Genomic DNA, 19,086 nt, shown 5'->3' with positions numbered 1-19,086 from the left:
CATCCTCGGCGGGGCGCTCGCTGCGCGGCCCGGGCGGGCTCATTGTTCGCTTTCGCCCCCCTCCGCGGGCGCCTGGCCCCGGCGAGGCTGGAGCGCGGCCCGCGCGGCCGGGCGGCGGGTTATTTATAGGGCGGGCTGCGCGCGCGTCACGGAGCCCGGCCCGGCTGACGGGGGCCGCTGACGCGCTTGGCCGCGGGGCCGAGTCCGCGGGGCTGCGCGCCGGCGACAATGGGCTTCTGTGTGTGCAGCTGCCGCCGCCGCTGGGGGCCGGGGGAGGGGGCCGGGCGGCGCGCCGACCGCCCCTCTCCCTCCCACCCGCGACCCCCCGCCCCCGCAGACCTCGCCGGCCTGGCTTCCCGACCCCGGCTGGGATCCGGCCCTCCCCGCGCCCCCGCCGCCCTCCAGCTGGCCTTATTTTGATTTTTTTAAAGATGTTATCAGTAAGTCCCCTTGGCCCCACTCCCCCCCCCCCCCGCCTCCCACCCCACCACCCTCGCGCCCCAACTTGAGCAGAGGAGGGGGGGGACTTAGCAGGCCACTTTTTTTTTTGCGCGCCCAGGGGAGCGGGACCCGCACCAGGCGCGCCCAGCCGGGGACCAGGTGACGGAGGGGCCGGGAGCACCGGGCAGGTAATGTACCCTGGACCCAGAGCTGGTGTGGGGTGTGTGTGTGTGTGTGTGTGTTGGGGGGACCCCTTTGTCTGGGATGGGGGTGGGGGGCAGGGGTGGGCGTGCAGGCCGGACAGCTCTTCCGGAGTTCCACTCCCCCCTTACCCCCTGTCCCCCGTTGCTGAGCGGTGGAAGCCAATCTGAGTGTGGAGCGCCTAGAGCGAAAGAGAAACTTCAGCGAGACCGACTAGCTGAGGCTCCTCCCTTAGGCCGAGATAATACGCACCCCCCTCCCCCCGGCCGTCCCTCCTCCTCCCCGCCCCCCCCACTCTATCCCGGGGTCTCCCCCGCCCCGGGTCTAGGACTCTAAATTCCTCCGCTCGCCTCCCTCCACCGCATCCCCACCCCCGTTTTTGTCCTGGTGCGCCCCGCGCTCACTTGGAAGGAGGGGCTGGCGAGGTTTGGGGGCACTTCCTGGGATGCCGAGACGAGCTCTGAGCCAGCCCCATTCAGCGGCCCCCCGAGCTGGGGCAGCTTGCACCGGGGCCGCTCGCACGTGGCAGGCAAGCTCAGAACTTGCTGTGTCTTCTAGGAAATTGCCATCGATTTGTAATGCAGTTTCGCTAATTGGGAGTTCAAAATTAAACTTTAATAAAGCATTTGTGTCGTCTCGTCTAATTGTGAAAGCTTCCATCCGTCCTGGTAGATAGGCTCTAAGTCTCAAGTTAATGGCGCTAAGCTAGATTTCCCCCCCAAGTACAATTCCGTCCGCCGTCGTCCGCGCAGCTGGATTTCCGTAAGGTACAGATGTTGCTAATGGCAGCTTAAGCACGGATGGGCAGATAGCATACGGAATGCAACATGTTGCCATATGGTTCCTTTAGCCTTTCACCTCCAGGGATATCAATCACATATATTCTGGGAGGAACTTAATGACTCTCTGAACGGCAGAATGAATTACCTGGTACAATTTATATCCCTTGACCTGATAACGTTATAACAACAGGAAGATAATATCTCTCAGTTTCTGCGGTATAAATTGAATTACATTTTAGATTCCGTAATAGCAATTTGTAGATTGAGGGACTCTGTCAGATCATTCTGAGTATAAGACATTTCTGCTTTACTTCCCCCCCCCCCCCCAAAACACACACATGCATCCCCTTCCCTTTGGGTGATATAAACTTCTCAAAGTTTAGCAGAACTGTTTTCTTGGGTATTGCCATCATCAGACCAAATGCAAATCCTTGAAGGTTTGGAGAAATGGAAAAAATGATTTGCAGATTTACTTAAGAGCAGTCTTCAAGAGCACCATACTTTTGAAACCTGGAAATCTAAAGGATTCAAGGAAAAAATGTCTTCTGCAAGCAGTTTTAGTAAAACTCCTAAATTCATTATCCTGAAAGTTAGTTTTGCTTGGGCAAACTTGTCATTCTTAAACTTCAGTAGTTTATAGAAAATTATGTAATAATTTCTAATATAAAGACTACCTTAGCGAATCAACTTCTGTACACTCTTTAACTTGAATCATGCGTGTGGTAGTATTGGTGGTTGGTTTTCACCCCCAAGTGTCAGTGACCGCATACTGAAGTCACTGTTTAGGCCCTAGTGGAATGATTTTGTAATATTTCTCAAGTCCTATTTTTAAATATCCTGGTGAGTAATAAAATGTTTAATTACCTCTAATTTGAGTTTATAAACATGGTTGTCTTTTACTGTTTTCCTCCTTTTTCCTTCACTAATTTAGAGAGGCAATAGTGTAAAAACAAAACAAAAAAAGGGGTAAAAGATAAAAAGAGCATTATACAATATATATTTTTATCTATTAAATGATAATTTAAAGCTGTATACTAAGAAAATAGCTTCCAACAATGTGTTAACTGCATTGATACATGTGAACTTATAGTTCAGCAAAACACAGAAAACAGTTTTAAAAAGTATTTATTGTCAAGTTTCCAAAAGTTGACATTTGATTGCCCATATATCATGTCCTTTCAAAAATCATTTTGAAATTACAAGATGTTTCTCTTTTTGCCTTTTATGATGGCCAAGATTTTGTTATCTAATGCATAGGTTGGTGGGTATGATAATTTGAGAATTAAATTATGTAAGATCCTTTGTGTTGTATAGAGCAAAAAATCTTTTGCAGAGAAAAAAAAATGAAGTTACCTGATATGACATCCTTTTGGGGAGGGCTGTATTTGGTCATCTCTTAATGGCTTAGATTTTATTTCTCTCTTTAGAAAAAGCACTCAATGAGTTTTAATCTTGATCACTAGTGAGCTTGTCAATAACCGCTGCATCTCCTTGACTTGTGAATAGGCAGTGAGTGTGTTCTTTAATCAGTCACACAGAACCTCGCCTTATAAAGCTGTTATTGTCACAGACAGATATTGCAGCCTTTTGTTAGACCCCATGATTATTAACGTGTTCCTCCTTCAAAAGCTAGGCCTAAAGGCCTGCTGTGCTTCAATTCAGAATTCAAGCCCATTAGTAAATAAAATCCTAAGCAGCATACTCTGATTTTTCCCCCTCAAATTATAGCATAACATATTTCATGAATAATTTACAGCACTTTTGTTAGATACTGTGTTTTGAGTATATATATATATGTATGTATACATAATAACAAAAACAAGATAGGTATCATATCATGACTTTTATTTTAAGTGAAGATTTGATGGATGTCCATTGTGACTCTAAATGAGGTGGCTGGCTGCCAAGAAGATCCCTATGGTTGAAAAGTACTAGCATTGTTATTGTCTACCAGGGAATCGCTTTCTATTTTTCTAGCTCTCAATTTCACAACCCTCTTAATAATGCCCTTCCATATTGCTACTCCTAGAATTTAGTTTGGTTTTGAGAACTTTTGAAAATGTATTTGTATTGGCCAAGGTGATTTTAAACAGTGTTTCTGATTTCCTGCTGCTTTATAGACTTTATTTTGAGCTGACACGTATTATTTTAAGTGAAAATGAAGAAATACTGCTAGGAAAAAAGTATTTTCCCCATTTCCCATGTTATTTTAATTCTGATGTCATCCTATTTACTTTCTTTTTTTAAAACTCGTGAACGTATTTTGAAGTATTTGAGATAGGGGCAGATTTGTGTGTTTCTCTAGGTAATATGGGGCAAGACATGGGTAGCCACTAGGCCTCTAATAGAACTCTTCTTTCCAGTCAGTGGGTGTAGGGGAGAAAACCAGCAGAAAAGAGAAGTTCCCACTGCATTGCGCTGTTTGCTTTTCAAATTCAAAAATCTACATTGCTGCATTGGAAACTCAGTTCTCTCTTTTATAGCATTTCCTTTTTAAAGAATTTTAAAAAAACTGTCAATCTGTAAATATTTAAGCAGCCAAATAGGAAACAGTCTTTTATTCTCAGCTATATGCAGCTTTGTTTTTATCTGGGTTAGTATGAGTGCCATGTAAATACCACATAAAAATTTGACTTGGTTTTTCCTTACTTTGACTGAAGATTGACAGGGGTTTCTTTAATTAATCTTGTTCTCTTTCATGTTCTGTATTCAGATATTGAAACACAGTATTTTTATACATTTATAAGATTGTGTTTGCATTTATTTAATTTATGTTTCTTTTTTTAAAGCTTGTAGCCTTGAATGTTTGTTCTACTTTTTTTCTCACATCATTACTCTGGTACTGCTTGATGTAACTTGATTAGCACCCTCCCCAGTCATGATTGGTAATTAAAATAGGCATTAAAATTAGTCACTTAGCAATTTTGCTGTTCAATTGGCAATTAAATTACTTAATTGCAATTAAAGTCCTAATTTTAATTGGCAAAATGATAGATGTAGATTTAAGATAATATGTATAAATACTTTAATAAGTGTCTATATAAGGATTACTTAATTACTCAACTTCAAGTTTATGCTGTTAACTTTAGAACTTTTAAGTGAGCAATGAAATTTATATTACATCTATTCAAAGGATATGGTAATTAGATTTATTACTTATCACTATAAGGGTCCTTGCTATAAGTTACTTTTGTCACATTAAAATTATAGGTTTGATAATTGCAGAATTATGAGGAAAAGGACATACATGTCTTTGTTATAATGTATTGATACCACATCTTCACTTTCAAAAATTAAATTGTGTGGTTTCTATATTAGCTTTTCTGAGGACAAAAACAAAAGTGGTTTTATTTTTTGATCACTGAAAAAAGTAGTTAGCTGTTTAACTATCTATCTGTCTGTCTGTCTGTCTGTCTATCGTCTGTCTATCCAGCTTGTGTACTTTTATACCAGATAAAGCATTTGTCTACTTTAAAAATTAGTTACTTTTAGATTTTTATGTGTCTGGTATTTTCTTAACACAGCTTACTTTCAGAATCTTTAAAATGCTTTTTAGGACTTTGTACATTTTATACGACTCTCCTCAACTGATAGTAGCAGTGAAATCTAAAACCAAAGTTACCCTTCATTTCTTAATTAAAAGGAATTCTCACATAGGAATATATTAGTGGCTGTCATAGGGCCTGGGAGGTGGGGCATATGGAGAGTGATTGTTTGATGACCAGAGAACTCTCCGTTTTCTAGTTAGAGAGTTCAGAGGGTGGATAGTAGTGATGAACACACTTGCTGTCAACTTTTAAACACTATCGAACTGCATTCTTAGAAATGTTTTAGACGGGAAATTGATGTTACGTCTGTTTTACAACACACACACACAAACTTATTGGTTGATTTGAAAGCAAATATTTTGGAGTTTAGTTACTAAGAGTCCAGGATTAAAGAAAAGATGAAGGATTTTTATTATGCAAAATACTTTTTGAGTGGCATGAGGTTTTACCATATGTTCAGTTTTATAATTTTAATTTACAAGTAGATGCTTCTAGAAAAATAGAGTGCTGGTTTCTTCTGCACACCTTATTCATTTCTAGAACCGAGTTTTGCATTGAAGAAATGATTTTTAAAGTCTTTGTGTGAAGTAGTTTTAGTGAAAAATGACTGAGTAAAAACCACATCTTCCCACAATGTGTATTGTCAGCTAAACAGTTTGCTCTCTTAATGTCCTATTAAAAATGATTGAGTGATTAATATACCACTAATGTAAATGAGTTGGAAAAGCCAAACAACAAATTCCTCAATATTAAAAACAGTTTCTATTTTCAGAAACATCCCCCCAAAAAACATTTTTCTATCACTTTTGTAAAACTTCTTGCTGAATGGAATAAATGCCACAAATGTAAATTTGCCTAAATATAACTTAAATATATATAATTTTATGCTTAAAGTAGTTTTCTGATATATAATTTTATTTTAAAATACTTTAAAGTTACCTTGGCCCTTACAGAATATCAGATGTCTCTTCACTATCTGTATTGTAGGATCTTCTCTGAGTTCATTTTGGTAGAACAGTGAAGTAAATCCCTAAAGGCCCTTTTCCCATGCATTAAGGTAGAAAATCCTATAGGATTACATCATGTTTGCCTTCTAAATTATACCAAAAGCTCAATTTTATTAAGTATAATCTGCTTAACCATGCACAAAATAAAATATTTTAGATGTGAGTGTTATTTATATTGATTTTATAAATTTTTTTCTCTACATGTGCCAATATATTCTGTGTGATGTTAGTTAATATTAAAGATGATCTAGTAACATTACTTCCAAAATGTTTTTCTAATAGTATATAGTGATAATAATTTTGTTGTTGATTTTAAAAGGAGCTACTCATGGATGGGATCAATTTTCATTTCCATCTATTTTAAGTTGTTAAGAAAATGGGCCTTCATTTTGGAACAACTTTAATATATTTATACATAATTTAAAGATATTAGATTCTGGGCCCAGAAAAAAACCATTATTGTCATTTTAATTGAGTTATAAAATAGTTTATTTGATCTATTTATGTTCAAGAATCTTAAAGGAAGGGTTGCAGTCATATAAATGCAAAATTTCAGTTTCTTTTAGCCTAAAGCATCATTCTAACATTTTCTAAAAGGTTGTACAGTTCTACATTTTGATTCCATTATATGTGTAATTAAACCTCTGTGCACACAAGCATTCTTTTATGTACTAGCAAATACACCCACAGGAATCCTCTTCTAAACTATAATTTATTTAAACATGTAATCATAGGATTTTAAAACATGCTTTCATTTTTTCAAACTATGCCAATTGAACTGCTTGGTGATAAAATGAAAGATTTTATTGCCATTTTTATTTGTCCCCTTGTGACCTAATAATTAAGAATGGGTGGGAGGGAAATTAAAAAAATACATATATATGTATATGGTGAATTGAATTCCATGTGTTTCCAAAAGGAAACAGTATGTTTCCCTTTTCTGGAGACGTGAAAAAGAACCAAAGATTTGTGGTTATCAATTCATGTGCAATATGAAAATTTGGGTCTGTATCCCGCTCTCCTGAGGTTTGATAAATAGCTACCGGTGTGTGTTATGTGTGCTGTGGTGTGTGTGCATGTTGTGTGGTGTATGTGTATGTTTGCCTATTGAACCTTGTGGAGTCAGGCCCCCTACTGACAGGACTAGTCAATTACAGACCTAGGCAATTCTGAGACTTCCTTCAGAACCTGTTGGGGTTTTGACCATTGACCTTCTTGACACTTTCTGACGTCTCTGCTGGATCCTTTCCACACTGTCCACATCCGAATTCTGACAAAAACACAAGTTCAAGGAGTAGTTGATTCGGTAATTAGTGTAAGTGCGTATGAGTCCTGCATATGGTGTGGTGCAAGATTCCTAGGAGTTTGAAAACGAAAGAGAACTCAAAGACTGCGGGAAGGAGGGGGGAGAAGACCACCTTTTCTTTCGTTTTAAATGTTCTATTTAATTGCTCCAACCCTAGTTAGTAATTATCATTAGCTACCGTAAGAATTGCCACTCGGTTCCATCAAGACTCGGGCAAAGGTTCAGTTCTCTTCGAGAAGTCAGGCTCGACAGGTTGCTGTTGTAGAACAACGCAGCACCTTAGAAAGTGTGTCTTCCTTGGTGCTCACATTAAGAACTCCAGGACACTTTTGACCGTTCTGCTCTCTGTGGTCCCCGGGCTCAACCAAGTACGCGAGCTTTTTTTTCTGCACGGCAGCCAGGGCAGAGAAGCGTGCGGAGCGAGAGTGATGGTTCCAACCTTAACGTTCTCCCAGGCCCCGCTTTCTTAGGAGTGTATTAAAAAATAATAGCTGCCACCCAGCGTGGCTGCGCTCGAGTTTCCGACTGCCTGAAAATCGCTGTTGGGAGCCGGGCTCACCGCTGGGATCAAGGAAAGTTCCCCTTGGCCGCGCCCTGCTCCCTCGCGGAAGGGGAAGGGAACCCGGGAGGGCGCCACCGAGCAAGAGCTGCTATTTTTGGGAGCAGCCGGGCGGGTGCGTCAATGCCTGCGCCCCTGCGTCACCGCCACCCCCACCCCTTTCCTTCTCCCCGGCTCTCTAAACTCTCACTTTTTCCCTTTCGTTCGCGTGGAATCGCTTCTGCCCACAGCTCACTGACGCTACCGAGCTCATGCTAATAAACTGTTTTGCGCCTTCCTGCCCTCACCCTCCTACACACACACCCTCATCCGCCCCCACCCCCCACTCCCATTACACATCCCGCCGCCCCCCCCTCCCCCCGCGTCTTTTCCAGTTTTTTTTTTCTTTTTTTATTTCTTTTTTCCCTGCGCGCCCGCTAGGGCACCCCGGAGCCGCAACCGCAGCGGTAGTCGCAACATCTGGGAAACTTAAGGCGGTCACGTAGGTCTTCCCCGAGGCTGCGGCACGGAAGAGCCCGCGGTTTCCCCGGGCAGCCGCAGGGCACCTGGCGGCCACGCCAGTCCTGCGGTCGGGGATCTGGGGGCGCAGGGGATCGGGCGGGCGAAGGCGGGGGTGCAGATTACACGCCGGCGGCTGCGGCGCGCCAGCGGAGAGTTCCACTGAGCGCTTTCAGCCCCAATCAGGAGCACCAGCACGGGAGGAGGGGGTGCCGAGGGGGCCCCCTGCAGCCTGGAAGCGAGCCAGGCTGCGGGAGGAGGGGTGGCTGCAATAATCGCGGAGCGGCTGGGGAGCCGCCTCCCAAACTTGCTAAGGCCCCGACAGGTCCGCCCCAAACTGGGCCGGGGAGCTGGGAAGGGGGCTCGCTCGGGTGAGAAGCAGCGTTTCCTTTGCTCCCAAGTGCTTAGAGCCTTCAGCTAGGCGGGAGCGGGGAGAGGGGAAGCGGAGTCGGCGGGGAGCGGACCCTGGCGCTGGGGGCTCTACGCCCGGGGTCCCATCTCCTGGGGAGGCCGGACCCACCACCCCGCGGCTTCGAGGAGACACCCCCACCCCGCCTTTTCCCTGTTGCCAAGTCTTCTCTTTCCTTTGTGGCATTCGGACAGAGGCTGCTAAACAGCAGCCTTGTTTCCGAGGAGAGTCGCTGGACTTTGCTAAAACTCACGGAAGGGCACGATTTGGTGAGCACCGGCAAGTGTTCCAAGTGTTGGAGTTGGCAGGTGAAATCAGGGTGCCTTTTGCAAAAGGCTCACCTGTTGCCTGCTGCTCAACTGCACAGTCTGCGAGAGAGGAAAGTGGGCGATGCCTCGTTCTGACTTTTGGGGTTCCCCAAGGGCGGGTTACCATCACCCTCCTGCACTCCCCTCCCCGTCCTTCCTCGCACGTGGGCTCACCAGGAAAGAAGGGAAGGTAGAGAAGTGCCACTACCTCCCCCACCCCCAGCTCTATTCCTCCTTGGTGTGTGTGTGTGTGTGTGTGTGTGTGTGTGTGTGTGTGTGTGTGTGTTGTGTCTGTGTGTAGAGGAAGGAAGGAAGGGAGAGGGAGAGAAAGGAAGGAAGGGAGAGGGAGAGAGAGAAGGAGCGTGAGAGAGAGAGTGAGTGAGTGATGCACTGTGCACCGGGCTAGGGAAACCCCACCCCGAAGCCCTCTGAACATCTTGTCATGGGACATCCGTCTGCGCTTCCGCTAGTGGGGGTGACAATAGTGTTGGGTTGAGGTCAGGGCACACGCCACCCGAGAGATTCCAGGTGCTGGTTACCTGGCCCCCGCTAGCGTTGCCTTCCGCCCGTGCTTTTGTTGCGCCCTCCCCATCCGAGAGCAGCCGCGGAGGCGCAGGGACTTGGGGCGGGGGAGGCGAGGTGAGAGGTCGCGGCGCTGCGGGCTGCGCAGACCCGAGTGGAGAGGTCACACCTCTTTCGGAAAAAAAAATCAACCCCCAAACAACCCACCCCAAACCCCAGCCGGCTACCAAGGTGAACCCAGACTGGTTCCCACCTTAAAATCGGCCTGTCTCGTGACGTCAGGTCGGAAATATACCAAAGCGAGCGGCGGCCAGGAGTCCGAGGAGCGCGGCGGCGCGGCGATTGGGCGGCGGGCCGCTGACGCGCGCTGACGCGCGGAGACTTTAGGTGCATGTTGGCAGCGGCAGCGCGAGCCACATAAACAAAGGCACATTGGCGGCCAGGCCAGTCCGCCCGGCGGCTCGCGCTCGGCTCCGCGGTCCCGCTCGCCTGCTCTGCCGGCCGCCTGGCCAGATCCCCTCCCGCTCCCGGCGTCCGGGCTCTCTGCGCCCGTCTCTCCCACCCCTCCCCGTCCCGGCGCCCGGACTCCTGGGGGGAACTACTCTTCGAGCGAGTTGAATGAATGAAGAGAGACGCCGGGAACTCCTAAGTGAGTAGGTGCAGCCGTGCGGGTCGCCTTCTTTGCTGCTTCTTCCTCCCTATGCGCGTCCCTTCTTTCCACGTGTGCGGTCCAGGTTCTCTGCAAGTGGGCGCCGCGAACGCGGAGCGCGAGTGGGAGCCGGAGGATGGGGAGCGGTTGTGCGCTGTCCCGGAGGGCTGGGGTCCGAAGCCCCGCGGGGCACTTGGGGGGCGGAGGGGACGACGCTTGACTGCCAGCCAAGGCTTCCAGGCTCCTCACCGGTAGAGCTGGCAGGGAGACTTGCCTAGTTTGGGGGAGCTGCGTTCTTGTCCCGGGAAATGTGCGCAAAGTTTGCTCTTAGTGTGGAATGGATTGTGATTTTTGTACACGGAGACGCGGAGTCCTGTGTAGTGGAGTGGCCTGGACGCTGTCCTCAAAGTGACGAGGAGAGAGAAAGTTCTTCAGTTTACGTGTTGCTTGGGAACTCTGTCAGCCCGACTGGCCAGTGCGTCTGTGTTTCCCGGGCATAGTTGAGTAAGGGTGTTGGTAGAGTGTCCTGTTAGTTAAGTTGCCTGAAATTTCTGGTTTTGACATATGCCGCACTTGTGTGTGTGAGAGAGTGTGTCAGAGAGACTATGTTGAGTACAGTTATGAAGCTGCAACATTACCAGAGGGTGCATTTCGACGTCAGGCATGTGTCTCAAAGACCGGAGGGGGGTGGTGGTGGTGGTGGTGGAAGGCTGGGGGTCTAGTTGGGGAATGTTCAAAAGTCTCCTATCTATCTACCTTTTCTTCCGGGAAATTTTCTCTTCTTCTGGAGAAAGATTATGGAGTGGGACGAGAGCAGCAGTGGATGTTTGCCTTTCTTTTTTCATTAGTAATAAGCCTGTCTGTGCTCTAGGAATGCCTTCCAAGTAGGAGCATCTGAAAATTAGTAGGACACAAGAATGCCTTCTTTCAGCAAGTAGGCAGATTATGGAGACTGTATAGAAAGGTGTTCAGCTTGCTCTGCCAGGCATTGCATCTCCCACTGTTGTCAATACCATAAAAGCATTATTTTCCTCCTTCTAAAATGCTCCTGGAAAAGTAGGGTCCCCTATTCCCATGCCATGGCCATTAAAGATACTGAAAGACAAGTTTCCAGGAAAAGTGAATCAAGGTTCACCTGTACCTCCAATTCTACTCCGTTGGCGCACTTAAGAGATCCAGATGCTTCCATTCAGACAGACTTGGAGTGGGTCCAGGTCTTGCAAACAGTTTTTTTTTTTGGTCAGCCCTGGGAATAGAGATTTTCTCATTTTATGTTCTTGACTCAAGTCCATGACCCTCCCCCTCATAAAGACCAGTTTATCATAGGAAAATTTTTAAGGAAAGGTTTCAATGTTGTATTTTATCAAGCTCAAATATACTTGTTTGGATCTGAATTAAACTAAAATGCAAATCACACACACACACACACACACACACACACACACACACGGAGTGAGCTGAGCAATGGGAACAATTTAAATCTTTCACAAGTATTTGAAGTACTTTTTCCTCCTCAGAACCTTCTCTGCAAAGATGTGCACAGTGCAATGGGTGGCATTTTCTTTTATTTTCAGTCATTCTTTTAACATTCATTTGAGCTGTTTAGTTTGGAAGGCAACACACTAATTTCCAATGAAACCATCAAGGAGGGCATAGAAGGGCCTGCCTGGTGAGTCTGCAGATGCCCAGCAAAATCTGTCCAGAAAGCCACGCTGAAGCTTCTGTATCTGTATTTCAGGGAGGAGATCTGACAGGCTGGACTCCCCATTGCTTTTCTAAAAATCTTGGGAACTTTGTCCGCCACTGAATTACGACACTGTCCACTTTTAATTTCCTCGAAAACTCCTGTAAGGCTGAAGGTTAGTGCAACTTCATTTCTTTCTTTCTTCTCTCCCTGGAGGTCCTTAAGCATCCAGAAACAGGGCCATTCCAGCTTCTTCAGCATCCCCCCAAGGTTTCCCAGCCCATCACCTTCAGGAAAACTTTCTCATTGTGCAGTTCAACTTCATTTTCTAGACAGAGCTCACTGAGCTCCAGAAAAGACTCGCTTGAATGAGATTGTCCGTGGAGGTGGGGGGGGGGGATATTTAATGGGGAAGTGTTTGGAACTGTCTGGGGATGGAACCTGCCAAGAGCTGGTTCTTCCCTGGTATCTGTCCCCTGCAAGCCCAGCACTGACTTTGCTTCGCAGCATTAGCGCTCCCCCATCCTTCCTCTCGCGCCCCTCCACACTCTCTGACCGCCGGGGGCTGCCGGTGTAGCTCTAGGTGTAGCCGAGCCCCGGGTGAAAGTGTTCAGTTGACCAGGCTGAGTGTATATTACCCTGTTTCATTTCCAGCAGCCATGCCTTGTGTTCAGGCGCAGTATGGGTCCTCGCCTCAAGGAGCCAGCCCCGCTTCTCAGAGCTACAGTTACCACTCTTCGGGAGAATACAGCTCCGATTTCTTAACTCCAGAGTTTGTCAAGTTTAGCATGGACCTCACCAACACTGAAATCACTGCCACCACTTCTCTCCCCAGCTTCAGTACCTTTATGGACAACTACAGCACAGGCTACGACGTCAAGCCACCTTGCTTGTACCAAATGCCCCTGTCCGGACAGCAGTCCTCCATTAAGGTAGAAGACATTCAGATGCACAACTACCAGCAGCACAGCCACCTGCCCCCTCAGTCCGAGGAGATGATGCCGCACTCCGGGTCGGTTTACTACAAGCCCTCCTCGCCCCCGACGCCCACCACCCCGGGCTTCCAGGTGCAGCACAGCCCCATGTGGGACGACCCAGGCTCCCTCCACAACTTCCACCAGAACTACGTGGCCACCACGCATATGATCGAGCAGAGGAAAACGCCCGTCTCCCGCCTCTCCCTCTTCTCCTTTAAGCAGTCGCCCCCGGGCACTCCCGTGTCGAGCTGCCAGATGCGCTTCGACGGGCCCCTGCACGTCCCCATGAACCCGGAGCCGGCGGGCAGCCACCACGTGGTGGACGGGCAGACCTTCGCGGTGCCCAACCCCATCAGAAAGCCCGCGTCCATGGGCTTCCCGGGCCTGCAGATAGGCCACGCGTCGCAGCTGCTGGACACGCAGGTGCCTTCGCCGCCGTCGCGGGGCTCCCCCTCGAACGAGGGGCTGTGCGCCGTGTGCGGCGACAACGCGGCCTGCCAGCACTATGGCGTGCGCACCTGTGAGGGCTGCAAAGGCTTCTTTAAGGTGAGCAGGGGCGGGGTCTGGGGAGGCAGGTAGGAACCCTTTGTGCCCGGGGCATCGCCTCCGAGAGGGGAGCTCCCGGACCAGGGGAGCCAGCGCCCCAATCCCAGCTGTTCCCGGACTGTCCAGTTCCCAGGGGCCGCTGAGGCTGCGGCAGGGCTCTCTGGGTCCCTGAGTTAGAAGAAGCAGGAGGACCTGGAAAGCCAGTGTCCAGTTTCCTCCCCAAGCCTCCAACAGACCGTCCACTTGGCGGCCCCCGCCCGAAGTTGCCGGAGCCGCCTCGGAAGAGGTCATTTGCATGTGCTAGGAGCTGTCTTCTCTGTTCAGATTGAAATTGGTTAGGACAGAGAACCGTGTCTGAGCTAACCAAGTGGAACAGAATTCCCTATGGTCAAATTAAGTGATCTCTTTATTTCGCCATCCTGATTGAATAATCTTATCATTTTAAATAGAGAAGGTCTCCAAGGAATGTAAATAATATGAATGCCCACGGATTTGTATTTACTGAGCGTCTCCTTCTCCTTCTCTTGGCATATAAAACACAGCAAGGAGCGGCAAGGTTAGCTCAAATGTTAACGCTATCCATTTTCTTCAGTCCCAATGCCCCCCGGGGAGGAAAAAAAAAGAGAAAAGCAAAGGAAAAGAACAAAAATTAAAAGGGGTTCTGTGCCCCTGTTTGTTTGTGGGGAGAGAGTGTAGATCCCAGACCTTTAGAATATATCTCGAGATTCCTTGGACTATTAAGAGAAAAATAATGTAAATTTTGGCCTATATTGTTTCCTCTTGCAGCGCACTGTGCAAAAAAATGCGAAATATGTGTGTTTAGCAAACAAAAACTGCCCAGTGGACAAGCGGCGCCGGAATCGCTGTCAATACTGCCGATTTCAGAAGTGCCTGGCTGTGGGGATGGTCAAAGAAGGTAGGTTGGGGCAAAGAGAGGACTTTGGAAACTGCATTTTCAGTAGACCACTGCTGCCACCCCCATGCCCACTTTCTCCATCCCCAAACTGGGTGCGCTCCAGATACCCCACCCCGTCTGGATTCCTACCACAACTGGAGCTCCCTTGTCCAAACTCCTCCTCGGGTGATTTTGCTTTTATCAATGTGACCCCACTTGGAAAGAAGGCACCCCAAACCCTGCGTTCTGAATGATTTCTGTGTAAAGGCTTTCTAAGCAGTGGGGCCTTGCTCAGCACCCAGGCGTGTGTGGACTACGTTGGTCTTCCTAGGGGAGGGATGGAGCCAGCAGCTGGGGCCCGCCTGGGGGAATAGTGCTAACCCAGCTATTCCTCTACAGTCGTTCGCACGGACAGTTTAAAAGGTCGGCGAGGTCGTTTGCCCTCAAAACCGAAGAGCCCACAGGAGCCCTCTCCCCCCTCACCCCCGGTGAGTCTGATCAGCGCCCTGGTCAGGGCCCATGTCGACTCCAACCCGGCTATGACCAGCCTGGACTATTCCAGGGTAAGGACCTGGCGGGGTTTATCATGTGGACACACCGACAGATGGGCCCCCCTCCCCACAGCCCTCAGCAGCCCCCTAACCCAACGGGATAAAGGATTCCAGCCAGGCTGTGTCTTCACAGCTCTGGGCAGGGTCCCAGAAGACAGACTGAGGGGCAGACAAATATGTTTTTTGGGGGGTGTTCATGAGGACAAGGCGGGGGAGGAGGAGAGAATAGGCCACACAGGTCACTGTGAGCCCCCATCCCACTGTCACCATTCACACACATACTCACACATTACTGCCTGTAACAACACTGGAACCGGAGTCAGTAGGAAAATGTCCCCACTCCAGAGAGATACTTTCATTCTCTTCCTTTCGGAGGGGAGGTGTCCTCAAGAGGGACGACTGCTGGGGGGCCTGGGAAGGGAATAGCGGGATGAGGAATGGTAGTGGGTTGGGGATCAAGTGATCAGATTCCCTTTTTCACCGAAGCTGCAAGAGATGTGTTGGCTTTAATTGGAAGAAGTATGTCAGGCAAACCTAGAGGTCTCTGCAATTTTATTAAGATTTGCAAAGGGTGTCTTTGCTCCAGACTCACTCCGGGACTGGCATGAATACTAACGTGTCAATTGTTTTGTGGAGATAAGAGTGAATGTTTCCCTGGGCTGGATGGCACTGTATTTAGTCTGTATGGAAATGGTAATTTACATATTTAAAGCAGCGACCTCATAGCACCATCCCTAATTGAATTAATTGCCCCGGAACATCTAATTTCCTTACTGGTCAGAGAGAGGTTTAATTGTTATAAAAACCTGGCTCCCCTACTAGAAATGGGGTTAGCAATTTCACGGGTTATATATTTTAAAGAACCTCATTAAGTGCTTTTTAAAATGAAATTCCAGTTCCAGGCGAACCCTGACTATCAGATGAGTGGAGATGACACCCAGCATATCCAGCAATTCTATGATCTCCTGACTGGTTCCATGGAGATCATCAGGGGCTGGGCTGAGAAGATTCCGGGGTTTGCTGACTTGCCTAAAGCTGATCAAGACCTGCTTTTTGAATCTGCATTCTTAGAACTTTTTGTGCTGCGATTAGCTTACAGGTAATAAGGGAGGGAGGGAAGGGGCACTCCAGGGAGGCTGATAAAGAAGGAAGAGAGGACTCAAGAAAGAAAAAGAAAAGAAATAAAGTGAGAAAGAGAAAAAATGACAGGAAAAAAGTGAAAGAGGGGAAAAAGAAGGGAGAAAGAATAGTAGACAAAAGGAAGAAGAGGGAAGGAATGAGCCCAGGAACCTCTGATAAGTGGAGTGGAAGTGGGATTTGGGGTGGGGTGGGGATTCTTGATTGTTATGAAATTAAACCCTTTCAGGGTCCACTGGTCTACATTTTATTAACTCTTCGGTAATTAGGTACCTCTTAAATCCCTCATTTATTGCTCTTCAAGTAATTAGTTGTTTAGCTTTTCTCTCTCTCTTTTTCTCCCCTCTCTCTCTTTGGTATTAATTGCAGGTCCAACCCAGTGGAGGGTAAACTCATCTTTTGCAATGGGGTGGTCTTGCACAGGTTGCAATGCGTTCGTGGCTTTGGGGAATGGATTGATTCCATTGTTGAATTCTCCTCCAACTTGCAGAATATGAACATCGACATTTCTGCCTTCTCCTGCATTGCTGCCCTGGCTATGATCACAGGTCAGTACCTCAGGCGCAGGACACTTCTCCAATGGGGAGCATCCCGGTTTCCCTTTGTCTTCCTTAGTCCTGCCAGTTAGCTAACTTGTTTTGTGCAATCCTCTTTTGTTTCTGATTATTTTCTGCAGAGAGACATGGGCTCAAGGAACCCAAAAGAGTGGAAGAGCTGCAGAACAAGATTGTAAATTGTCTCAAAGACCACGTGACTTTCAATAATGGGGGATTGAACCGTCCCAACTATTTGTCCAAACTCTTGGGGAAGCTCCCAGAACTCCGTACCCTTTGCACACAGGGCCTGCAGCGCATCTTCTACCTGAAACTGGAAGATTTGGTACCACCACCAGCAATAATTGACAAACTTTTCCTGGACACTTTACCTTTCTAAGACTTCCTCCCAATGCGCTTGAAAGGAACTGGAAAGAAACCCAAAACTCTCCAGAGGGGGGCAAATCACAAGGGCAGATATCCATCCCTGAGCTGTTTCAGCTCTATCTGGCCCCCACCCTTTCCTTTGACCCCCTCATCCCCTTGATCCTAAACAAACAAACAAACAAACACAAAAAACACCCAACAACAAAAATTGTTGCTATTTCCTAACCTGCAGGCAGAACCTGAAAGGGCATTTGGCTCCGGGGGTATCCTTGGATTTAGAACACGGACTACATACAATACAGTGGTATAAACTTTTTTGTTATGGTTTTAAAATCAGTTTATTGTTCTGAAGAAAAGTTCTAAATATGTGATGGGAAATGTTTGGCCATATTTGGTTTGGTTTTGCAGTTAAGACAATATAATAAACACACACACACACACACACACACACACACACACATACGCATCTTAAGGGGTCATACAATTACTACCCTTTAAAAGATCTCAAAGTTTTCTGCTGTAAAGAAAGCTGTATTATATAGTAAAACTAAATGTTGCGTGGGTGGCATGAGTTGAAGAAGGCAAAGGCTTGTAAATTTACCCAATGCAGTTTGGCTTTTTAAATTATTTTGTGCCTATTTATGAATAAATATTACAAATTCTAAAAGATAAGTGTGTTTGCAAAAAAAACTATAAATAACTACACAAAAAAGGGACAAGCATGTTGATTCTAGGTTGAAAATGTTATAGGCACTTGCTACTTCAGTAATGTCTATATTCTATAAATAGTATTTCAGACACTATGTAGTCTGTTAGATTTTATAAAGATTGGTAGTTATCTGAGCTTAAACATTTTCTCAATTGTAAAATAGGTGGGCACAAGTATTACACATCAGAAAATCCTGACAAAAGGGACACATAGTGTTTGTAACACCGTTCAACATTCCTTGTTTGTAAGTGTTGTATGTACCGTTGATGTTGATAAAAGAAAGTTTATATCTTGATTATTTTGTTGTCTAAAGCTAAACTGAACTTGCATGCAGCAGCTTTTGACTGTTTCCAGAGTGCTTATAATATACATAACTCCCTGGAAATTACTGAGCACTTTGAATTTTTTTTGTTTTTTTATGTCTAAAATTGTCAGTTAATATATTATTTTATGTTTGAGTAAGAATTTTAATATTGCCATATTCTGTAGTATTTTTCTTTGTATATTTCCAGTATGGCACATGATGAGTCACTGCCTTTTTTTCTATGGTGTATGACAGTTAGAGAAGCTGATTTTTTTCCTGATAAATTCTTTCTTTGAGAAAGACAATTTTAATGTTTACAACAATAAACTATGTAAATGAACAGAACTTTGTCTTCTTTTTGGATCAGGAAAAATGATGACTAAATAACAATTAATATATAATTGAGATGGAGACTGATTTGGTCTTTCATTCAACATCTGAGTTTCAAATGGATCCTCTAAGGTCTAGAAGTTAGGGAACTTAGTCAAGAGAATTCAGTACAATATTTTTCCTTCCTTAACCAGGCTTTTAAAATACAGCAACCTACGTTTTGAAGATTCTGTTGGGAAACTTTCATCGCTCCTAGTAACTTTTCTAAGAGCAGCTTTCAGAAGAGAAGTTTAGGAGTCCACAGAATTTTTGAATTTTCATAGGGTCTGAAAACTTATCAGTTCTTTTTTTCTTGCACAATGTTTAGGAAACCAACGCCGCTTTTGAATCATGTTGTATGAAATCTCTGCAATTTCCAATTCCTCTACTTATGTGTTGTGAAGTGTTTTGGGGTTTGGTGCAAGGGCCATTCATTTCTGGTCTTTGGAAGGTCTTTTGTCTTTCTCCTTCAGTGGAGAGTGCTGAGATTTAAAGTGCTCTTCTAGAGTAATTTTTTTGCCTTAAATGTTTCAGATAAGTAATACTAAGTAATAACACAGCCTTTTGCCAGCTCCTGGGTCTGGTTGGTTAAAAAAAAAAAAAGAAGTAACTTCGACCTCTAGTATTGCACCCAGTACCAACTTTTAGCAAAGAAAAGCAAAGTAGTTTAAGGTTCGCTCAATCACCTGGATTTTGGATTGCGGAAGTCTCCCGAATTTTGCTTCCGGTCAGCTGTGAACTCTTGGAAAGTACTAGTTCAGGGT

At 46.1% G+C, this 19,086-nt stretch overlaps 1 protein-coding gene across 5 annotated transcripts; it reads left to right on the top strand.

The window, feature by feature from the left end:
* The first annotated feature begins 511 nt into the window (after nucleotides 1-511).
* NR4A2 (nuclear receptor subfamily 4 group A member 2) lies at nucleotides 512-18,298 on the top strand. Of its 5 annotated transcripts, XM_056110287.1 has the most exons (9): nucleotides 9,751-10,230; nucleotides 11,969-12,089; nucleotides 12,569-13,437; nucleotides 14,224-14,353; nucleotides 14,732-14,895; nucleotides 15,780-15,982; nucleotides 16,390-16,406; nucleotides 16,511-16,568; nucleotides 16,697-16,917. In XM_056110287.1, the coding sequence occupies exons 3-9, from the start codon at nucleotides 12,574-12,576 to the stop codon at nucleotides 16,782-16,784; spliced, it is 1,524 nt and encodes a 507-aa protein (XP_055966262.1). In that variant the 5' UTR covers nucleotides 9,751-10,230; nucleotides 11,969-12,089; nucleotides 12,569-12,573; the 3' UTR covers nucleotides 16,785-16,917. The 5 variants fall into 5 exon arrangements, 4 of the variants coding, with proteins under 4 accessions (XP_055966260.1, XP_055966262.1, XP_055966261.1 ...); XM_056110285.1 differs by lacking the exon at nucleotides 9,751-10,230 and adding an exon at nucleotides 512-629 and having other exon boundaries at nucleotides 16,390-16,568; nucleotides 16,697-18,298; XR_008791884.1 differs by lacking the exon at nucleotides 16,390-16,406 and having other exon boundaries at nucleotides 9,753-10,230; nucleotides 16,697-16,773.
* Nucleotides 18,299-19,086: the final 788 nt, after the last annotated feature.

Source organism: Sorex fumeus, unplaced genomic scaffold, assembly GCF_029834395.1.
Source record: "Sorex fumeus unplaced genomic scaffold, SorFum_2.1 ptg000009l, whole genome shotgun sequence".
NCBI classification, from domain to species: Eukaryota; Metazoa; Chordata; class Mammalia; order Eulipotyphla; family Soricidae; genus Sorex; species Sorex fumeus.
Note: the sequence above shows the minus strand (reverse complement) of the source record. Positions and strands in the feature narration are given on the sequence as shown.

Coding starts and splice junctions, on each gene's coding strand:
- NR4A2 (XM_056110285.1), top strand. CDS start 12,574: ATGCCTTGTGTTCAGGCGCAGTATGGGTCCTCGCCTCAAGGAGCCAGC. Junction 13,438..14,223: donor GCTGCAAAGGCTTCTTTAAG/GTGAGCAGGGGC, acceptor TTCCTCTTGCAG/CGCACTGTGCAAAAAAATGC. Junction 14,896..15,779: donor CCAGCCTGGACTATTCCAGG/GTAAGGACCTGG, acceptor ATGAAATTCCAG/TTCCAGGCGAACCCTGACTA.